The sequence below is a fragment of the Diadema setosum genome, chromosome 17, assembly GCF_964275005.1.
Source record: "Diadema setosum chromosome 17, eeDiaSeto1, whole genome shotgun sequence".
Classification (NCBI taxonomy): domain Eukaryota; kingdom Metazoa; phylum Echinodermata; class Echinoidea; order Diadematoida; family Diadematidae; genus Diadema; species Diadema setosum.
The window spans coordinates 18,511,256-18,533,801 of record NC_092701.1 but is presented as its reverse complement, the minus strand read 5'-3'; the positions used below and the strand labels follow the sequence as shown (position 1 = coordinate 18,533,801).

General features: G+C 41.2%; 1 protein-coding gene across 2 annotated transcripts in view; it reads right to left on the bottom strand.

Annotated features, from left to right (window-relative positions):
- Positions 1-331: 331 nt before the first annotated feature.
- Positions 332-22,546, bottom strand: part of LOC140240937 (major yolk protein-like) — a 102,346-nt gene continuing 80,131 nt past the window's right edge. Inside the window, exons 2-23 of one of the 2 annotated variants that reach the window (XM_072320708.1) lie at positions 16,601-16,712; positions 15,535-15,702; positions 14,487-14,775; positions 13,887-14,007; positions 13,103-13,334; positions 12,361-12,543; positions 11,755-11,930; positions 11,106-11,399; positions 10,612-10,773; positions 9,794-9,952; positions 9,138-9,249; positions 8,544-8,709; positions 7,857-8,051; positions 7,144-7,293; positions 6,421-6,589; positions 5,769-5,915; positions 5,124-5,418; positions 4,061-4,261; positions 3,420-3,603; positions 2,480-2,706; positions 1,803-1,908; positions 332-1,101 (exon numbers count right to left, since the gene is read on the bottom strand). In XM_072320708.1, the coding sequence (XP_072176809.1) occupies positions 867-1,101; positions 1,803-1,908; positions 2,480-2,706; positions 3,420-3,603; positions 4,061-4,261; positions 5,124-5,418; positions 5,769-5,915; positions 6,421-6,589; positions 7,144-7,293; positions 7,857-8,051; positions 8,544-8,709; positions 9,138-9,249; positions 9,794-9,952; positions 10,612-10,773; positions 11,106-11,399; positions 11,755-11,930; positions 12,361-12,543; positions 13,103-13,334; positions 13,887-14,007; positions 14,487-14,775; positions 15,535-15,702; positions 16,601-16,646 (4,017 nt within the window). In that variant the 5' untranslated portion in view covers positions 16,647-16,712 and the 3' untranslated portion in view covers positions 332-866. Of the gene's footprint in view, positions 1,102-1,802; positions 1,909-2,479; positions 2,707-3,419; positions 3,604-4,060; positions 4,262-5,123; positions 5,419-5,768; positions 5,916-6,420; positions 6,590-7,143; positions 7,294-7,856; positions 8,052-8,543; positions 8,710-9,137; positions 9,250-9,793; positions 9,953-10,611; positions 10,774-11,105; positions 11,400-11,754; positions 11,931-12,360; positions 12,544-13,102; positions 13,335-13,886; positions 14,008-14,486; positions 14,776-15,534; positions 15,703-16,600; positions 16,764-22,546 lie in introns of those variants that run through there. The other variant, XM_072320707.1, reaches the window with a different exon arrangement.

Below are 22,546 nucleotides of genomic sequence, written 5' to 3'. Positions count from 1 at the left end.
CTGTATTACGTTGAACAAAAATCAAGTTTTGCATGATCAAAACGTTTTTACATCTGCTTTGTCTGTTTGTTGAGTTTCTCAAACTCTTCTCTACTTTTTCCTCATCTCTCCTTGTTTTTCTCTCTCTCCCCATCTCTCTCTCTCTCTCCTTGTTTCTGTTTGTCTATCTATCTATCTATCTCTTTATCTCGAATACTTCTTTGTGAACTCAACATCAGTCAAAACGACACATCACATCACTCCAGAAATCACGTACTCAATCTGGTCAAAAGTACAATCACATGCAGTGTAGATCCAGTCTAAATACATCACACATTTCACAGAGTAGATCTGAAGTGCTTCAAAAAAAAGTTTAATTTTCAATCGAACGTCACCGTTTGATTCATAATCACAGATATACATTCTTTTCATTCTTAGACTGAATTAGGCTAGTACTATACATGGTACAAAAATAGGATTCTTAAACAATGTTGTGATTGCAAAATTCCTGTCACCCTGTACGATTTGAGAGAAGATGCCGATGAAGTTGTACGGCTTTTAATTTCCCATTTAATGGCATTCAAATGGTATTCAAATGGCAACCGCTAATCTGGGAAGTCATAGTAAGTACTTCAAGAAATGACACTTTATATTCTGATGGATTCCTTTCCATGCACAATTTCTCTACATCTTGGCAACGCGTGCTTAAAGACGACAAAATGATAGTCAATCGCAATTTGAAAAATATGCGGAAAGGAGTTCGTTATTTGTAGAAATGGCCTAAAAAAAGCTGCATATTGTTATTGGTAATGGCATAGTATCAAGTGAAAGAGGAAAAAGCCTAAGTGGAAAGTGGTGTCAGGGGGGGGAAATGGCATTCGGCAGGTTTACTGCTCGCGGGAGCGGCGGAGAAAGTTCTCACGGACGCGCTCCATGCGGGTCTGGAACCTCTCGCCGGTGACTGGGGCCACGCAGGTGCCTACGTTCTTGGTGGGGAACCACTCCTTGTTCCAGGAGAGACCCTTCCAGACAGGTTCGCACACCTTCTTCACGGTGGAGACGTCCATGAGGCGGGCCTGCTCCTCGTCAATGCGCTGGTCGATCTGGCGGAGGATTCCAACTCTGCAAAGAACAGATGGCAGATCAAAGACTTTTCAACCTTCTAAGAACCGTCATTATCATCACGTCATCGTCATCACACGCAAGCATGTTGCAATTGGTACTGACAGACTTTATCAAATCGACAAATAGGGAGAAGGTGGGAGGAAAGGTCAAGAGCCAATGAAAGAGTAACCTGTTCAATAATGAACCTTGACATGGTTGGTTATCATCCACTTCAAGAATCTATGATATGGCTTACATAATATTCGACTGACACAATCATGAAGTAAATCCATTCAATAATAGCTACTGCTACTAAGCAGAAAGTATTCTATAACAAATAAGAGTTATTCGAAGTTAAGAAAACAAGATTCATGAGCATCTGCGACAATTTAGAACAAAATCAATATTCAAATTTCATTCCAATCAAGTTAAGGGTGCATACTTTGCGACCATGAAAGTCTTACGTTACCATGGAAGAATGACCGTGTTTTGAGTGCGTTTCACAAGCTGATATTCCACGAATAATTAATAAAGATAAGAACTATGTAAATTAGGACCAAAAATTCTCAGACTTGCAAACTCATATGATTTTCAGCAAACCTTTAAATAAGTAAAACTTAATTTGTCGTATATCAACATAGCTAATCAGTTGTTGCTTGCTTATTATTTTCTTATTGTTCTAACGAAAAAAAAAAAACGAAAACTATGGTCAATCTTACGCTGGCCTCTCCTGGACGACTTCCCTGATCTGCTCAATGACTATGGCCTCCTTTCCGAGCTCGAAGTTGCGGTTCAGCTGATGGTTGTACCAGAAGGTGTTGTTTCCTGTCAGCGAAAAAGGGTGATGATTCTCAAAGCTTTACACGAATTCATCAAAAACTCACTCGCATTGAATGTAAATTTATAGGGCATCCACTGGGGTAAATTCATACAGCATGACACACCCGTGCATACCATATTTCGAATGTTATCCAAGGATAATGGTTTACCAAAACGTGCTCTCTACTAAATAAGGTGAAATTTCCTGGTTCCTCCGCGTACGTTTTTGTCGGTGCTCGTTTGCACTTAATATAGTAATAGAAACATGTCTTCGTTGGTTTTTTTTTTTTTCATAACATATGGCTGTACTGTATAATGGCGGCAATGGGCATTCAATCGTGAATATACAGTCAAGTCATAATTATTATTTACCCTGTCAGAGCTAAAGACAAGATTACCACGTGTTATATCAACGGAAGGTCGAGATAGTGGTCTTGAGTGGCTTTAACACCAAACGCTGTTTATTTATTTGCAATGTGAGTGGCGTCCGTTTGAGCCTCGCATAATGCAACCAATACATACACACACGCACAAAAAACAACAAAAACGCAACATTCTATAATATGCTAGCCCTTACCCCAGATGGAGATGTTGTGGTAGATCTTGTCAAAGGTGGGGTACAGAGGGGTGAACTTGGTGGTCTCCTGCTTCCACATCTCGTCCTCGGTGAAGGTGGCGTTGAACTCGATCATCTCCTCGCAAGGCACGCACTCGCAGCCGACGGCGGTGGTGACGGGGGCCAAGTAGCCGTAGCCATTGTCGCAAGTGAACTCGGCCATCTTGCGCACGAACTTGGATGGGCGGCTGCAGGCGACGGACAGGGGATGAAGCGGATGTGAATGGGCGAAATGATAAGAATAACACTCCTAATGCTTGTACTAGCATGTTAACCAGCCCTACAACTACCCGGTACTCCTGGTAACCATTCTATCATACTGCACTTTAGAGTGAGCATTCGTGATCACAAGTTATTCTGTTCCTCGCTTGTGACATGTTCGAAGGTTTGTTTGCAATCACGAAGTATTAAGCAGATCCACAAAATTTATATGCAATGTTTTCTGATATATCAATCAAAATGTCCCTTCTTGATATATCACAAAGATGGCTATTGCACTTTTTATTATTATATATATATTTTTTGGGTAAGTATTGAAACTGTATTTTTTTTTTCTTGCCAGTTGTTTCTGATATTCCCCCAAATCAATCTGAACTCTCTACTTCTTAAAAGCTAATTTGCTGCAGCAAAATACAAGCAATACCGTTCAGCGGAAGTCTTCGACGAACATGAAAGTTAATGCAGTCTCTGAAAGAACTGCCTCTTTTGTTTCGATTTTGTTATGTTTTAAATTCTTTTCTTAGGTGATAATGGTTTCAAGTACATAACATTTGTGTCTTTTTTATACAAAGAGAAACTTGTGTTGCTACTTCAAAAGCTTTTGAAGACGCAAAGACAAAAAAAAAAAGCTTTAAGATAAAAAAAAGACCCACCAAAACATAAGGAGATCATTCAAACTGACCTGCACATCTTGACGATCATGTACTTCTTCTCGCCGAAGCGGCCAACGCTGATCTTCTTGGGCCTTGGTGTTCCCACGCAGGTCACGTCCTTGATGATGGCCTGGCAAGAGTCGTTGCGCTGCTTGATCACGTTGGTGAAGGTCTCGCCATAGCAGACACCACCCTGGTCCTTGAACCAGTCATCTGGGTAGAGATAAAGAGAAAGACATTGCTAATCATTTGCCCACCTCAAGATAGTAATAAGCCAAATTCATCTTTTTTTTCCTCCTTGTGCTCTCAGTAATATACCCTCGTAGATATAATTCATCAAGATGATTGAAATATGTTACTGTCTGTTTCGAGATGTATACTTAGCAGATTGCATAGGAAAACGCTGTATTGACGAGATTCTCTGCATGAAAACTATTTGAATTTGCTCTCAGGTGGTTATGAAAGACTTTGAAAAAGAAAATTTCCTTTTAACTTCATGTATTTTCAGACTCGAGACTCGAACTATACAATTATTGAGTAAGCGTTGAAAATCTGTCAAAGGGTTCGTTCACAGAGTACTAATATAATATACAGGAGAGTAACCGAGATTGGTTTTCAAGAGTCTTTTGTGAGATTATTAAACGAGATAGATTAAAGAAAGGAATCTTACATGAGGAAGGCTTGATGATGGCCTCGAAGGAGCGGAGGACCATGGGGCCGAGGTAGGTCTGGTGGGTCTGGTTCAGCAGGTCGATGGGGAGAAGCTTGTCGAACTCGACGCCGAAGAGGGACTTCTTGCCGAACATCTTGAAAACAGCTGGGCTCTGGTGGGCGTGCATGAGGGCCTTGGTGATGTTCCAGCGGTGGCTTCCTGTTTGGGTGTAAACAAAGAACCAAAAAAATCTTTCGTGTTTTGTTCACTGTGTTCTTATAGCTTGAAAAGGATAATGGCTTATCGGCCACAAACTCCTGCTAACCCAGCGTCTTTATCAGGAGAACACAGCACGATATGAAACAAGTCGATAATTGTGATCCCAGATTAAAGTTCGCAACATTCGTGGTGAAACTAGGGAATGTTATTGAAGAGACTTGAAGAGAGGAAGATGTTAAGAGGACAGTGCAAGGTAACGTTAGAATTTCTTCCTAAATTGTAAGGTCAAGAGGTCGGTTCGGACAAAATGTTTAGATCGCATTTTGGAAATCAATATTTTCTTCTTTTCGGAAAGAAATTAGACAGTCAGAGAGTGAGATATCCAAATGTGGTCACAGCACTTCGTTGATGAAGTATCTCTTCCATATGAGAGGAAAACTGCACAAACTGCAGGGGCGGATCCAGGGAGGACAGCAACCGGCGCACGCCCCCCCTTTATTTTTTGTTGAAACAAAAGAAATAAAAAGAAAAAAAATGGGGGAGGGGTGCGTGCGCCCCCCTTTATTTTTGTAAACACGCCCCCTCTTTACGGAATTCCTGGATCCGCCCCTGAACTGTGCCATCGGATAACTGTAAGGCCAAGATGAATGCGACACTAAAATAGCAAGTTATGTCGCAGAGGGGCAGAAAATTTTTGTTTAAGACTGGAAGATGAATCATAATATGAAGGCTGCTCAAGGGTAACAAACGCTACTGACTGTCGGATTATTTCAATTAATGTGCTATGTCAGCAAAATCAATTTGGGGGAAAGAAGTAGGTTGGCAGTATCCACCAGGACTCCAAGATCGAGGCGCGTCTTACCTGAGACGTTGTAGGAGGTGAGGAGTGCGGGGTTCATGACCTCGCCGAAGTTGCAGACCTTGGTGATTTCCATCTCGGGGTCGATCTCGACCACCTGTCCGTTAGGGCAGAGCAGGCGGAGGTCGTTGAGGGTGAAGCCAACGCGGGCGAGGAGGGTCTCGTTTCGGAGGGCCTGCTCGTCGAAGAAGGCGATGTCGGCAACGCCGCTCTTGAGGCAGCGCATGCTTCCCTCGTAGCCAGAGAACTCGAGGGGCAGGTTGGAGTGGCAGGTCTTGTTGATGTCATTCTGCTGCTTCTGTTGGCCAAAAAATTCGGCGTAAATACGTCGTTACAGACTGATATCTCAAGGCGTTTCAGTCTTCATATAGAATTCACAGTCGTATACTTGTATTCCAAGTAGGCAATAGATACAAGAATACAGATATTGCAACGCTTCGAATGTAAGTACATCTCAAACTCTTGTCGTATACGCTTTTCACATTTTTACATGTAAAATAGAAAAAGAACCTAACAATTACCCTCATTACCTCCTACTAGTCAGATAGTTTTTGCGTTGTTGTCGATCATAAACATTATACATCCGAATAATATCTCACAGCTCAGCGCAGCTAAACAGTTGTGACAGGAAGAGACATTTCGCACTACCTGGATGACCTCGATGAACTTCCTGTAGTCAGGGGACAGCCAGAGTGGGTTGGTGTAGCGGTTGAACTCACGCTCGCGGAGCTCGGCGTTGTCGAACATCTCAACGAAGGTGCGTGAGAGGCGAGGGAAGTAGATCTGGACGTAGCTCTACAACAGACAGAAAATGAGAAGGAATGTAGGTTAGAGAAAGATGAATAGCGACGAATAGAAAGCTTAAGGCCAAAGAGAATCAACAAAAAGAACACTAGCATGGTATTGTTGGGGTACACGTAGACGCCTTTCGCCTTAGAAAAGCAGCACACATTGATTTGGCCGACCCGCTGTTAAAGCCTTGAATGATTAGGTGAAAACTTGGATGTATTTTTTCTTGCTTTTCTCGATGATAACAGCGACAGAGAATAGAAGGACCTGTATCTGTGTTTCGAAAGTAAAGATGCCCCGCCTCATATCAACAGAGGCGGGTACAACAGTTGTGATTGCTTGTCTACATGCTTTTTTATATCTTGTTATTAATCTTTTGGTCCAGCCGTGACGTGTTTGATCTTGAATCACTTATTACGCCTTAGATGAGCTGTAGACACATTCTTTATTATTCTGTAGCCCCCTCTCCTCTCGAACCCTCGACAAACGAAGATGGTTCGGCTTGGCTTACCATGATGGCGGGGTGGCTGAGGATGGTGGTGATCTCCTTGTCCTGGAAATCGCTCATGCTGGGGATCATCTTAACGTGGGCGACGAGCTCCTCGAGGGTGGCGATCTTCTCGTTGCGGATCTCCAGGAGGCGGCTGAACATGGTGGTGAGGAGGGGAACCCTCATTTGTCTACAACATTCAGACAAGACAGAGAGACGGAAAGATAATCACTACCGGGATACAGGCAGTCAGTCGTACATAGTCATCCAGAAAGACATACAGACGGACTGTTAATCACTATTGTAAAGGACAAAGGCAGTCAATATATAGAAACGTGCACCCAAGTAGGAACAAGGGCTCCAAGACAACCAGACACAAAGATAAATCTACAGCCAAAAAAGGAAAGCCCAGTGGACAAAAGAGTCAGTGGTACAATCCAGATGACGTAGAGTTGATTAAAAGAGTAATATTAATATACTAGTACTGAAAGCCAGCTAGAGAGATGGACCGTCCTCTAGTTTTCCGTATAATGCTTGCATTTATACATCTTTTTGTTTCCGGCGTTTCTGTCAATCTTTTATCATAGAATGTTATGCATTGTGTCCATTTGTTCATGAGCTCAGATATAATGATATCTCTAATCACCCAGTGCTTAACCTTCGCGGCACCACATCATGAAAACGAATCTGACAATTCCATGCCATGTTTCGGTCAGAAGCAATGGGAGACTTAATGTCACTCACTCCTTGATCAGGTTGAGGAACTCGAGGTCGGTTCCCTCGCGCATCTCGCTCCTGTATCGGCTGGCCTCGCGGATGGCATCAAGGCGCTCGACCTTGCTGTTCAGAGTCTGGTCCATCAGGCCCTGGATGTTGGGGTAAGAGGTGCTCATGCTGTGTCCCCCGAAGAAACAAAGAAAATGATGAGATCAACTTTTTGAATACCGTAGGGCTCTGCCTTCATTGTCACAGTACTGCTGTTGTCTCTATTCTTTTTCTTGTCTTAGAATTCCTGGTCGTTTTTATTATTCTTTTATTTCATTGTCAAATATGTTAATCTCGTCAGTCGGTTTCTTTTTTTATTCTAAGGGATTTTTTTTTTCCACATAAGATCTTTCAAAAAAGCAATCTGGAAACTTTCTGGAAACTTACAGTGGTACTGTATAACGTGCGATTTGCTAGATGTGTATCGGACAATAACAAAGAAGCCTTTATGTTAAAGTAAAGTAGAGTAAAGTTAAGTTATTTCCTGTCAATTACAATTGCTCTGAATGGACGTTAATAAGTCTGTATTGTCTATTTGTAGAGACAGTGACTGAATCAAGTGAACTTTCTGAAAGACTTTAATTGATATTTGCACAATCAGCTGCCCATTTGTAAAGAAGATGTTGTTCGTGTTCCCAGAGATGAGCACTCTGCATTTCACCCAAGAAACAGACCCCAAAGTGAGCCCTCACCGATCACGGAAGATGGACATCTTGGTTTCCCTCTTGCCGGAGACGGTCTTCATTTCGTGGAGGACGTCGGTAAGACCCTCAACGCCCATGATGTCGTCGATCATGTGGAGGCTGCTGATGTCTTCGGGCACGGTCTCGAGGAGTGGGTTGGTCAGGTTCAGCTTCTGCAGCTCAACAAGCTTGGCAAGGTTAAGGCTATGGGGAAAGATTACAGACGTATAGCTTCATCAGAATAATACATTGTAAGACCCATGTATGTTGGAGATCTATATGACAGAGCATCAGTCCAATACTCGGACGTCCGAGTTAATGAAATAGCTACATGTTTACCTTATCGTTGTACATTGTGCACGTCTTTTCTGTATTGAACATATTTGATAACACAACGAGAATAGGATTACTTTTCACTTATGGTATAGCTTTGCCTTACAGCAAAGTTCTCAGTCACATGTGTTAGACGATTCCTCCATGTTCCAGTCTCCACTAGCCCTCCCTATTTAGGTCTAGCTAGCTAGCTATTCTTCTTCTTTTTTTCCAGTCTCTCCCTCCACCTGCTACTCCTGAACTTTACCTCATCCTCATCATCATTACAGTCGTTCAAACGTATTTCACCACTGCTCCTTCTCATCCCCCTCCTCTCCCTGTCCCTCCCTAATTCTTGCCCATGCATAGGTCTACTGCACTCACCTCCTAGCGGCCTTCCTGTTGTAGGTGAGGTAGTTCCAGGTGGCGGGTGTGTTCCACAGGAGCCAGTCCTGTCCGGTGAAGTTGTACATGTTGAGGGTGGGGTATCCCCAGTTGTGCTCGTGTCCGAGGAGCAGGTCCTTCATCCAGATATCCTGGTCAGACACGTCTACAGAAGGGAAAGAGAGGGAGAGCATTTATAGAAACGATACCGTTACTAGTATACTTCTGAATCATTCGCATGTAGCTACTACATTATCACGTTCTACCCGTCAATTGCGGACGATGTTGGATGCTCGTCCAGCTGCTAGCTCATTAAGTTGGCAATTGCTTTTGTTTTTTCCCTGCACCAAACCATGTACAGTCCATTGAGACTTAGAAGCTAGCCCGCAGTGAAGCTTTTAATAGTGTTTGCAGTTCATTAATATTCTGTGTACTAATTGGGCATATTCACATATTGCTGATGTTTCTCTAGTCTACTGCTTTGCAAGGTGTACCTCGTCGTGAATTAGATTATGATATGCATGTTGAAATTCCCATCAGCAACCACACGCAATAGGGTTTTTAAAAAAGCACTAAAGAATTTGCGCCACTGACCTGGGAGGCAAGATGACTTGAAGTAGCGGTTGATGGACTCGAAGACGGATCCAATGCGAGGGATGGTGCCATTGGACAGGAGCCAGCCAATAGGGTTGTGGAAGGAAGAGACCTAGAGACAAAGGGGGCGTGGCATGATAAGGGAGATGGGTTAGTTGGGCGGGGCTTACTAACAGGTACTTATCTGAAGTAACAATGTTAGCATGTAGAGACTATTTCATACCAATTATGACTTCAAAACCAGGACTTCAAATATTGAATTGCAGCTACCAAAATAGCGAATCCAAATAAAGCAGTGACGTATTGATCATAAAGACTCAATTTTAGCTAATTTCTGTTTAGGTGTGATGTGCACATCAATAGGATAGGAGTAGAATACTCCTTATTGATTTTACTATATACTCACTCCGAATCTTTAATCTATGACTTGAAGTATCTTTTCATCTTGAGAGTGATACAACCACAGTCTTTATTGAGATCTTATTATCGCCATCTTGTGGTAACTGCACGGCACTTATCATTTTTATGGTAATTACACTGCTATACTCGTAACCTCTACGCGATCACCATGATGCTTGTGACAACTGCGTGAGCACAGAGTGTGACTGAATCGGTCGAATGAATAAAAAACAACAACAACAACTCTTGAATCTTACGTTCTTGAGTCCAGCATGGCAGGTCTTGAGCTTCCAGAGATCCTTGATGTACTTGGGCTGATCCTCGGGTGTCCTCATGATCTCCTCAAACTGGCTGAGGGAGGAGGCCTTGATGACGGCCAGGGTGCGGGTGAAGGTATGGTTGGGGGAGATGCTGAACTGTAATGCGGCAAAAAGAAAAGAAACCGATGATCTCAACCAGTAGTCTTTATTTAACGAGCTAAACAGTCTCTGGGCAGAATTATACGATGTTGATAGAAGAATTAACAGAAACTCATCATCGCTTCAATGATGATTGAGCGACAAAATTCAGATTGAATCCGGGATTGGATGGCAGTCCTTACTGGTCATGAACCGTAAGAAGTCGATAGATATACTCTGTATGTTATTGGTGTAGAATCTTCGCTTTGTTGATAGCTATATTTCACACGAACATCTCGGTAATGGGCTAACTTGTATACCACAAACCTCCATACGTTGTCTTTGACTAATGCTAAATTCTATTCTTTTTCGTATATTGACGATGTGTCATACTCTTCATCTGCTATGTATGTATGTGTCATTTCATGCATGTATCATTTCCCTTGTACCTTATGATGGCAGAAGCGTGGGTTGATTTGTAAAGAAAAAAAAAAAACGAACTCGCCAAAGTTCTCATTCTTAGAAATTGCTGGTTCCTTAATCCTTTGTGTGCTTCGAGTACCGACTTGCACAGATAATCCCATAGCGTTGTAGGCACGTGAAAGAAAAAAAAAAGATCCTAGCACAGAAAAGGTTAACAAACTTCCGCGAATGTGATTTGTGGTCGACAAACTCACATTTTTGTGGACTGACATGAGGGGCTCAAGGAGCATCTCCTTGCCGGCGATGAAGGTCTCAACTGGGTCGGCCTGGTAGAGGTCGGCGGTGTTGTTGTGGACAGCCTGCATGCACTCCAGGGAGGAGTTGGCCAGGACACAGCCCCAGGCGACATCCTTCACCTAGAATGGAAGGGAAGAAGGAAGCCATGGTCACGACGTGTACTCTTCACTCATCACATGACGTAAGACTTGAGATATTCTTGACGCCTAACAGCCTAATGAATATGTATGTATGCAAATTAATGTATGCATTATTCTGTCCAAGACCGTACGTGGATGGAAAAGTTGAGCAATATCGGTGAGGGCGAGGTCTGCTGTATACAATACGTGTTTACACACAAACACACACACACAAACACACACACACACACACACACACACACACATAGAAGAAACATTGTTAATTTGAAACCACACAGAAGTGAGAGAAAGGCCTTGAGGAGGCGGCTTACCTTCATGAACTTCTCAGCGATATCCTTGAAAGCCAGGCAAGAGTTGTACTTCTCCACAGTGGTGACGCAGATCTTGGCGCGGGGCTTGGGCTGCAGCTGGACGCAAGTGTTGAAGGACTGGAAGAACTTCTCGGCATAGACCTTGGAAGGATCGATGATCTTCAGGGTGGTGGATTCCTCGAGGAAGATCAGGTCCTTGTTGGTCCTCTTGCCGGTCCAGGAGCATGGCTCGCACTCGTAGACGGAGGAGTCGAAGATGTTGAGCTCGATCTCAGGGTTCGTGGTGCTGTACAGCTGCAAGGAAATAAGAAAAACCACAACGCCGTTACAGAAGTTAAGGTGACTGGGGAAAACCAGTGATAATCACAAAATAAATCTATCGAGCCTAAACATTAACATTTGGCCTGTTCAATTTGTTCGATATTCCTCATAAATATCACTGGATGTAGGAGGAAAAGTCTGAGTGTATGTGCCACTGATATGATCTCATATCGATATTTACGGATAAAAGGATATTTACGGATAAAAAAAAATTAAATTTTCTAAACAGCACTTATATTTCACAGCTTCTGTAGCTCTTATGAGTATTTCAATACAAAGCTATTTGAGAGGTATCTTTTGTTTTTACCGATTAAGAAAGCATACTTACAGAGAGGATCTTCCTGAGGAGGTCCTTGATTTCAACCTTCTTCACTTCCGTGTTGTTCCTGGCAATGAAGACGGTTGGGTTGGCAACGTGTCCGACGTGGCAAGTGGTATCCTCGAAGATTGACTCGTCAAGTGGCTTGCTCTCGCCCTGGCAGACGACCATGTAGTTGTCCCTCTCTGTTTTTGAAGAACGTTCAAAGGAGTTTCTCTCTAGCTTTATGTTCGTCTATAATATCTATTCCATATCTGTTTCATAGATGTACAAGCTTGTAGGCCTACTCACACGCAATCATCATCAGGAATTCAATGTCAGCATGAGAAAATCCAGATTAATCTGTATGTCGATGATTAATAATTTGTACTTTTTTGGCTACAGCTAGATTGAACTTTTGAAATCAATCACTGTCACCATAACGCTTTGTCTTAAACAGTGCACACTGCGAAAGTAAAGTTAATTGTTAGAATGTACGCAAAATTAATCAATTTGTATTGCGTGAACAAGAAGAATTTATTTGTAGTTGAGGTTTTAATAGTTCTCTAAGCATTATAATCATAACATGTGGTGTTTACATCCGCGTTTTGCATAGGGAGTCCCTTGCGCGCTTACCGTTCTCGTCCATCATGAGCTTCTTGACGATCTTGTGGTCGACGAAGGTGACCTGTCCCTTGCCGGACCTCAGACACTTGAGGGAGCCCTCCACGCCAGAGTACTTGAGCTGATCCTTCTCGCAGAGGGAAACCAGGTTCTTGGGGTAGGTCATGTTCTTATTGTAGGTCTTGTTGAGAATGCCTTCGGGAAGATGGAGCGAGAGAAGGTAAGAATATAAGTATGTTGACTCCCACAAGAGCAAGATTTACATTTTCAATCCACTTATGTCAGTTGTATGTCTTGTCTTGAAAACGTCATTCATTCATTGGGGAATTGTATCTTTAACAACTTTATGATAAACCACTCTGCAAACTAGCTAGTCATCAACTAGTTATGGTCAATAGTTAGATTTGGTTAGCTTCATCGAAGTTAGTTCGATAGTTAATCAACGACAGTTAGATTGGTTAAATTTAGCGCCATCGAAGTTAGTTCGATAGTTAATCAACGACAGTTAGATTAGGTCAAATTTAACGCCATTCATTCATTGAGAAATGACATCTTTAACAACTTTATGATAAACCATTCTACAAACTAGCTAGTCAACTAGTTATAGTCACTATTTAGATTTAAAGTTAGTTAGATAGTTGATCGAACATACGCTGTAGTTAGATTGGTTAAATTTAGATACCCTCCCCCAGATTGGTCAAATTTAGACACCCTCCCCCTACCCCCCCCCCCCCATTGGCATCTGCAAAGGTACCTGGAGCGCAGCTCTCCTCGACGAAGTCGGCAACGCTCTCGGCGTAGTCACCGGTCTTGTTGATGACCTCCTCGGCGATGAGGCGGCAGACGGGGGCCTTGAAGCTGGCTGGGAAGTCGGCTCCAGCATGGCAGGTGGTCTTGTCGCGGATCTCGCTCCAGGTCATGGGGGCGATCTGGTGGCTCATCTTCAGGGCGAAGGTCACGTTCTGGTAGTGCTTGAGGGGCAGGACCTGTGATAATATGAAGGGCAGGGGAAGAATGCCAGATGGTCAAAGGAGAAGGTGATCAGCCTGGGGCTAACTTTAGGCTGGTCAAGAACTTTTTTTTTTGGGGGGGGGGGAATGTGAAATTTCAAAATGTCTTATCTTCCTTATTTCTTGTCGGATTTTTGTCAATTTTGCATCGATCTGTAGGAAATATTTTTCTCTTTCTTTTTAAGTTCATTTGTGTTTTGGGGTGGGTCTCCTCTTTAAGAGGGACGGGAGATAATCATTGTATTGACAACCAAAATAACAGACAAAAGCGTACAAGAACACTCTTATCTTCTAAAAAAAGACTGTGTGGTGCGTTTGATTTCTCGTGCCTAATAAGTGATTTCAGGTTTCTTATGAATGCTCAAAAAGTATTTCAAGAGTCAATTACATTCACAAATCCTGACATTAAAGTTTAATTTCTTTTATGACTACCATCATTTCCCCAAAGATAATGGACAAAGTGTCGATGCGGGGTCTGATTAGAGGTAAGGAAGAGAGTACTAATAGTGTTAAGTGGTGACCTCTCACCTCTTGCTCCTGTGGCTTGATGGTCTTCTCGTAAGCGATAGGCTCAAGCTTGAAGGTGGTGTTGGCCACGTAGACCTCTTCCCCGCGGGTGGTCATGATGTCAGCCCAGCCACGCTCGATCCTGGAGAGGGGTGGTTACAAAAATTGTAGGCAATATGTGACATAGATAATATCAAAACAAATATCATATCAATCGCAATGCCCGCAAAAATCTATCACGATTGTGTTGCGAGTCGTATCATCTGCAGCATTTTCTACGTAATCTCGCCCGCCTTTTGACCACTCAGAGTGGTAAGGGGCATTGCTAATACCATGCATTTATCGTTATTAGTTCAAGGGTGATTGCACAGAAACTTTTGACAGCGATACACTTTCAGTCTGATTATTAATTGCAAATTTCTTCTTGAACACCTCGATAATTCAGGAACTGAGACGAAAAAAGACATAAGTGTCTTTCTATGTCTATTACTGGTGTAAAGCCCATAATATAAAACTTAAATCCATTGATAGGGCTGATGCCGTATAAGCTTAGTTCCCATCACTTCAGATACCGTTAGTCCCCCACCCCTCTTCGTTAGAGCGCCCTCTGCCAACACCTACCAGAACATGCACTGCTCCTGAGACTCGGCCTTGACGCAGCTCCAGACCTTCTTGGGGGTCAGCTGAGACTTGTAGGTGAACTCGTTGACCATGCGCTGGCACTTCTTCATCTGGCAAGGGCTGGAGACGCACCACCTGATGGTGTCGGGCTCGACCACGGTGATCTTCTCGAGGGGAGGGGTGGAGTAGCGTTCCAGCTTCTGCAGGAAGTCACGGGTCTCGCGCAGGCGCATAGTGATGAACTCCTCCTCGGTCAGATTCTTGACCAGGTGCAGTGGCCGTTGGACAGCTAAGGGATAAGAGAGAGTGTATAAAAAGAAAAAAATTAAAATGGTTATTTTCGTATAGACTTGTTTCAAGAACTATAAGGAATTTAAGCAGCGTGAGGTCACTCTAGTGAGAATTGGCACGAGTTTTATCAACATATGAAAATACCATCATGGCTATATAAACAGCGAAAAAAAACTAGAAAAGAAAACTAGAAAAGAACTAGTCATTTTAAATCATTCGCACCCACTCACAAACGCAGAGTTGAATTATTTACATGGTGGGAGGTACATGCGTTTTCAAGTGTATGAATTGTGAATGATCAATTCGTTCATGTTTACAAAAAGTTACAATGGTCTGAATGCAGACACGAAGTACTGACGAATGGATGGACTATCATGCGAAGGGTCGGTTTGAGATTGAGAATGGTTCGGTTAACAGAGGCCCAAACCGTACATGGGTGCAAGGTTGTGGCACATTCTCCTTTAACCGACAGCCTACCGGGATCGAATGTGCCACGCATCAAATATATTGGAAATATCGTATTTCGGAGCCGATGGGTTAATCTAGTCAACTTTGCATGTTCCTTTCCGCCACACCTGTACATTTTTTTTTTACCCTACATGTTGTAAGGACATGATAGGCCACGTCTGCATTATTATAATGGTGAAATTAAAATGAAATAAATCAAGCAAGCAGGAAGTCAACTAGGTCAAATCAAATCAAATCAATCAAATCAAATCAAATCAAATCAAGTCAAATCAAAGTCATGATCTCATACCGTGCTGAACTGGGACGGGGTCAACGCACACCTTCAGCTCGCCGACCTGGCAGCACTTCTTGACGCCTGGGCATCCCCAGTCGTAGCCGGTACACCTGAGGAGCCTCTCGGGGTCCTGGACCTCAGCCTCTGTTGGGCAGAGCCCATCCCTGGCGTACAGGGGTGGCACTGGACGAGGAGAACGACGTACCACAAAGAAAAACTCGTATTCAAGAACGTACCTCAAAGAAAAATCATATTCGCCACCCCTCATTGCACAAAATCTCACAGACAAAAAAGAAGACTTTTTGACTTCAACTCTGATGTGATCATCATAGTGATAATACAATCGTAAAGTTTATCAAAACACAAACTATGTGAACTATATTCATGCTGTACAAAGTTTACTGGAATTTCACAGTGTCGACTGAATATGGTTAAGTCTTTCAAAAGTAAGAGTCAGCCATGATTAGACCAATACGTATTCTTTCACGGACCTTGATTCTATTTTGTATGATAAGGCAAAACACATTATCTCTGGAATTGAAATCCAAATATACAATGCATAAGAATGTATATAGGCGTAAAGTCTGAAGTCCTTTTCGATGGCAAAACTGCTTCTCTGACATTGCTGCCTATTTTGATAAAGAAACATCATCTCGTGAAAATGGCATCACAATCTACATCATGAGAAATTCTGCATTGTATTGAACACAATATTTTAGATCCGCAAATGAACGGATGAACGAAGTCAGTATATAGGATGATAGTCAACATGTCCAAAGAAGAGCAGTCTCGTACTCGATCTACAAGAAGTTGCGATGGAGATGAACAAACTATCAGTAAACGCTCGCTACTAACGTCCTTTTCTCTTCCTCCTTCGTGAAGAGACACAGAGAGTAAAAGCCATCGCACACTATCCGACTTTCGATCGCACGAATAGGCGAGTTTGGATCTGAAATAAACAAGTGCGTTTATTCTGAGGCAATTGTGATTTATTTGGATCCAAAATCTGTCAGTCGTTCGACCGAAAGTCGGATAGTGTGCGGTGATCTTAAGTCTTATGACATGTATGATCGACGCTTACCTGCATGGGCAGCAGCCACAAGGCAGAGAAGAAGGGCGACCCTCATGATGCTGAAGTTCCAAACTCTTACGAGTCCTGGAGAAAATAAATGGAGAAGAGCTTTTCTGGATCCTTTTTTTTTCAGTCAGACCTGCTGGTAGCCCGTCTGCTGGATAGCCCGTCCTCCTTCTGGGCTGGTCCTTTTATACGTTTTGCTACCGACTGAAGAGATATGGGGTTGCTTGGGAGAGAAGTGCAAAAGCTCGTCACACTACACGCGCATGTCGAAAAGTTCGCCGCCGCTCGCTTGTCATTGGTCGAATGCTGATCGATCATTCCAAGAAACTATTGCATATGCATGAGACAATAACTTGCAAAATAGGATCTTTGACCTTGGGGAAAATACAAGCTCATTTTCTAGTCTTATTTCATTTTATGCACTTTGTAATTCAACGAGATAATAGCATTGGCGTTATTGGAAGGCAAACAAACGATGTAAGGATGAATTCATCGTTTTGTGTTCATATTTCTTTGTCTTATTCACAACTTTTAGAGTAGTCAGTTTACTGCGAATAGTTAGATTACTGTGGAACATGTTGAGGTAGCAACAAAGATATTTGCATACAATGTAACTGCTATCCAATCAGAAAGCCGATAGGACGGATCAGTGGGTGGAGTCTCCGCTTCTTTGCTCATTAAGAATGAGAAAAGTCCAGAATTGTTAGGCGGTGTTAAAAGGAAATAACTACTCCGCCGCAAACCATTGGTCGACCTTCGCTCAGACAAATACATGTAAAGTGATTGGTTCTAATTCATATGGCGTGATGTGATGTTGTGGATCTATTCAGGTGTTATCTTTCCTCTCTCTCTCTCTCTCTATCTATCTATCTCTCTCTCTCCCTCTCTTTCTCTATTTCTTTTTCCTCCGTCGGTTCATTTTTTTTTTCTTTCTCCTCCCTTCCCCTAACACTATGTTCACTTCTTTGTCTTAATGTGACCGTAGTTTTTTTTTTTTCTTTCAATGCTATACCTGTCTGCAGTTACATGTTGCGATAAAGGACCAACATCTTCGGGCAAATAATCGCCTTCTATCTGTTCTTCGCTATTCGCCAAATGGAATGCGATAATACCATATAGAAAATACGTGTACGTCTACTCAATATCTGAACCATGCACTACATATTCAACTTCATCGCTACAGAAGTGAAAAGCCAACGTTGAAAGATTTGCTATAGCGTTTGCCGTGTTCATCTCAAGCGAAGTTCAGGATAGAACGTGGCACAGCATTTAAAATTCGTTTGACAGAATCAAATTGATCTGACTTTATCCAATCTGTGTCAACACTCTCCTACTGAATAATTGTCACCATACACCTAGCGTAATGATTCCTTATTCCCCTCTTGTACACTCCTTTCAATTACGTTGTGCCATGCAAACCTCGGAAATGGAAAACAATACTTTGTATGGATATAGTATCATGATTATGCCGAAAGCACATCGGTTCCTTCGTAAAAATATATTCTATCTACATAATTGGGTCTTTACATAGTTTCTTTTTTTTTCGTGAAGGGGGAAAAATCAGCAGGAACGCTTATCGGCGTTTCGTACACAGCCTGATATACTGTAGTAAGTATAAGCTAACTGATGAAAGGCTTACAAGCAAGCATGCAACCACTTGATTAGCGGCTTTGAGTCCCTTTCGAAAGACTTGGTCATGAGGGTGAAGTACAGAGCACTGCTGCATATATACTAACAGCAGATTCGAATCTGTGACCTCAAGAGCTGTAGCCTTATATTTTTACGCACAGCTACTCTGCACTGCATGTTTTATGAGATAGAATTCGTTGGCGAATAATTGCCAGAGCAGACTGTAAAACAAGAGGGACTTTAACAAGTAGGGCCAAGCATTGACTGTCGGAAACTGTATTGATTACCTGCACAGCTTTTATCAAAGCGAAAGGTAACATTAGAAAAAGTGGGATCAAATTGATAGCGATGATAAACTCAAGATTATGCGGGGGGGGGGGGGGATGAATTATTGATAGCCAACAATTTTATATTGTTGTAATATGTTGTACGTTTTGTTTTCCTTAAACTTGTATCAACAACAGAAATGCGATATTGGAAATTAAAATTGATTTGAATTGAAAATTGACTTGAACAAGAGAAATCTTGTGACGATAATCCGTATAAATACTGGAATGAAAGATGTAGCCTTAATTTGCAGCAGGTTTCTACAAATGATATCGATCGAAATTGCATTACAGAAGTATGTTTTATTGTCTCACGGAGATGTGTTTTTAGTTGTATAGAAGTATAAAATGCACCCGTAACCATTACAGACAAAATCAAACCATTCCAGCAAGTTAACTCCTGTAATTATAATAATTATATAATAATAATAATCCTGTAATCACTCCAATTGCGGTCACAATGGCGCTAGCAATATCCTTCTAAAAAGCAAAATAGAGTATCACAAGAAGAAATTTCAGTGAAAAAGACAGTCGTCACTAAAGTACGGAAATTTTGCCGTTCTTCTGTGACACGGTTCCCAACTTCACGTCGTAGGGGGCACCGTGTCGGTACACCAAGAAATCTGTACACTGTTGCTGCTGTTATACTGAACCAACACCAGCGCAGCGGTTCGGCCCTTACCTTGTTATTAAAACCCTGGATTTAATGCGCAATAGATCAAACAAAAGTTCAAAGTTTCTACTCTATTATTATTTTTTTTTTTTGTACAACATCATTTTGTGTGTTAAAGAGATGACAAATAAAAAATATACTTAACAACGCGTGACTCACACTCACATTAAACACTATCATAACGATGGGCAAACATCAATGTGGCCAGATTGATAAAGGCGATATCAATGTAGATGTCAATATACCCTCTAGATATGTCAAAAGGAACGTTTTTGAGGACTTTGATTTTTAAAGTGATCTTTGAAAGACGGACACTGAGCGAATCATTATGCAAGGTAGATTGCGAACAAATCTGAAGCAGAATTATCGATTACATTATGCACTTGTGTATTATAACCATGTCCAGAACAATATAGAACAATAAAAAAAAAAAGGATGTTGTTTATCATGCATGCTAGTAAGCGGCTGCTTATTGTCATTTCATAAACATTATGACATTACGCAGATGCAAGAGTTTGATTTTTTAGGTTTTAAAAGACATAGCGTATAAGTCTATAGCATGAAATTGTGAGTGCGTAGAAATGGATGAACTAATGTTTACGAGACAGGGAAGTTTGCTAACTCTGTTATAAGGAAATAAGGGTTCTGCAGAAATCAAAGTGGCTCATATTCATAAGCCCTGTTTTGTCCTTATACGGCACAGTGGGACAGTACAATATAGTATACATGTAATTGCCGCCCCCCCCCCACAAAAAAAAGACAAGACAAAACAAAAAGTGCACGTCAAACTGCACAAAACACGCACAGTCTAACACATATATACATAAACACATAGGCCTATGCATGAATTGTAAGTTTGACAAGTAAATCAAGTGAATAGACAATGTTATGTAATTGCCATGCACGTAAAACCACGCAATACAAGTAAAAATTACCTAAATATGCTTATAATATTCAAATTCATGAAAATCCTGCTCGAGTATGTATGCCCATGATTTTTTATCATGGCTACTACTAAAACACTGATCAATTCAGTGCTTATTTACGTCGATGTAGGGCAATTTGTCAATCAGTTGAAATGCTTATAATATTGTTATAATTTTGATGTAGAAATAACACCCAAGGAGGCAAGCGGCATCAGCATTTCTCTCGTGACCGTAAAAGTAGGCATTTGATTTTGATTTGATTAGATTTCTGCATTCCTTTTTCGTACAAAAATGTTACATAAAATTAATTGAACAAAGTTTGAGTATAATATTTAATCCTAACACTAGAAATAGTTGGAAAGAGTAAAATGACTGACTTGAATGTACAACATCGCTTCATACTAACACGAAGTGAAGAACAGGTATCATTTTTTGCATTCAAAAAAAAAGAATCCTGTATGTACCTGCGGTTCAAGAGACAAATCAAGCAAATCTTAGAGTAATAGAATGCAGGTGCACATTAGCATAAAAAATACGTAGGCAGATACTTGAGACGAGGATAATGGCCTCGGAAATACATTATACAATACGACAATCACCTCTACCCAAGTGAGAAAAAGTTTGACTTCATTTAGCGAGAAAATTTTGTCCCTATTCTTGCTCCAAAGGTGATATCCTTTTGCTTTTTCTGTTCCTGCTGCAGTAGACATACATTACGCTGATAAAGACTTACAGTATAGGTCATATGGTCATGGTCATCCCTGTAGAAGGAGCTAAATTGTTCCTATGTGGTAATTTGGGATTTTTACATGCATGCAACTCATCATCGTATATCTCATGCGATACAACCATGAATCTGAAACACTTTAATATGCGTAGATATAGTATGCACCAAAAACTCCATATAAATGTTATCATTTATCAAAAGCGGTTTAGATAATGATAATGATGATGATAATGATGATGCAATAATAATGATAATAATAATATTGATAATAATAACAATAATGCAAATAGCATTAAATATTCTTAAAAATTCATTATTATTATTATCATCATCATCATTATTATTGAAATCATCATCATCATCATCATCATCATCATCATCATCATCATTAGCATCGTCATTATGATTACAGCTCGTTATTCCGAAGGCTCTTCAGTCCGAAGATTCGTTATTCCGAAGGTTCGTTTTTCCGAATTTCATTTTCGGATTAACAAATCTTCGGAATAACGAACGTTCGGAATAACGCCACAAATGTTCGGATTAACGAACCCTTTTTCATTTTCGGATTAACGAACCTCTAGGTATAGGGTATTTGTGTGTTTCGGATTAACGAACCTTCGTAATAACGAACCTTCGGAATATCGAACCTTCGGAATAACGAACAGCACCCGTCATTATAAGGTTAACGCTATTGTTATTATTACGTTTTAATGTTATAAGATTCAATGCCCATCATTCCTTTATCCCCCTCCCCCAAAGAAAAATGTAGCTACACATGTGTAATCTCCATTCATCAGTCCTCTTCGACCGATCTGTAACCCTACCACAGACCAAACAATTATACAAACATTCTTTTTAGCAAGTTTTATTTATTTGCTTGTTTTGATTACGAGGATATCATGTAGATACGGCAGAAATAATGCAAAATAAGTCCCTCTCATGCCCACGCATACTACAACTTGTCTCCGAAATCAGTCATAACACAGATTAGGAGCGCACCTTTTTTTTTTTTCTTTCGGTCGCAAGTTTCAATCAGTTTTAATCTAATTAATTTTCATTCTCTGAGTGATTGTTGCAGGCAGAAACTACATCAGTTCTATTATCTTTCTCGTAATCCTGCCTTCATTATCTCGAAATCAAAATTTTCTATTTTATCTTTTTTTCCATCGTCTTCTCCCGCGTCTTCTTTAATGGCTTGTTATTTTGTAGTATAAGGTGTCAAGCTTTTCGTCTCGTGGTTCTCATCATACAATGATTAAATTAATTTTAATCATGCTGCCCTCATCATCTGACACAAATCATAATCTAGATCACATCACATTCATCTTTTTTCTTCGTTTCCCTTTTGCTCTTTTCCCGTCATCATCAAGAGTGGTAGTCAATATCCACATTGAAATGATTATAACCACGGTATCTTTATATTAATCCTCTTTTTATTCTGCCATATATGGATGGTGGTAATCCGTAACCGAATAGTGGGCATAATTATTTTGTCAGTTTCATTCACATTATCCCCTTTCTCGATTGGTGTTAATGACCCTCTCATAGCAACGTCTCAGTCTACTCACAGAACGCATCATCAAAATGACTATCACTGAGTAATCTTTCATCAGTTTCCGGGAAATAGACATTAGAGTCAACATATTTTCACTTTCCAGCATAATGAAA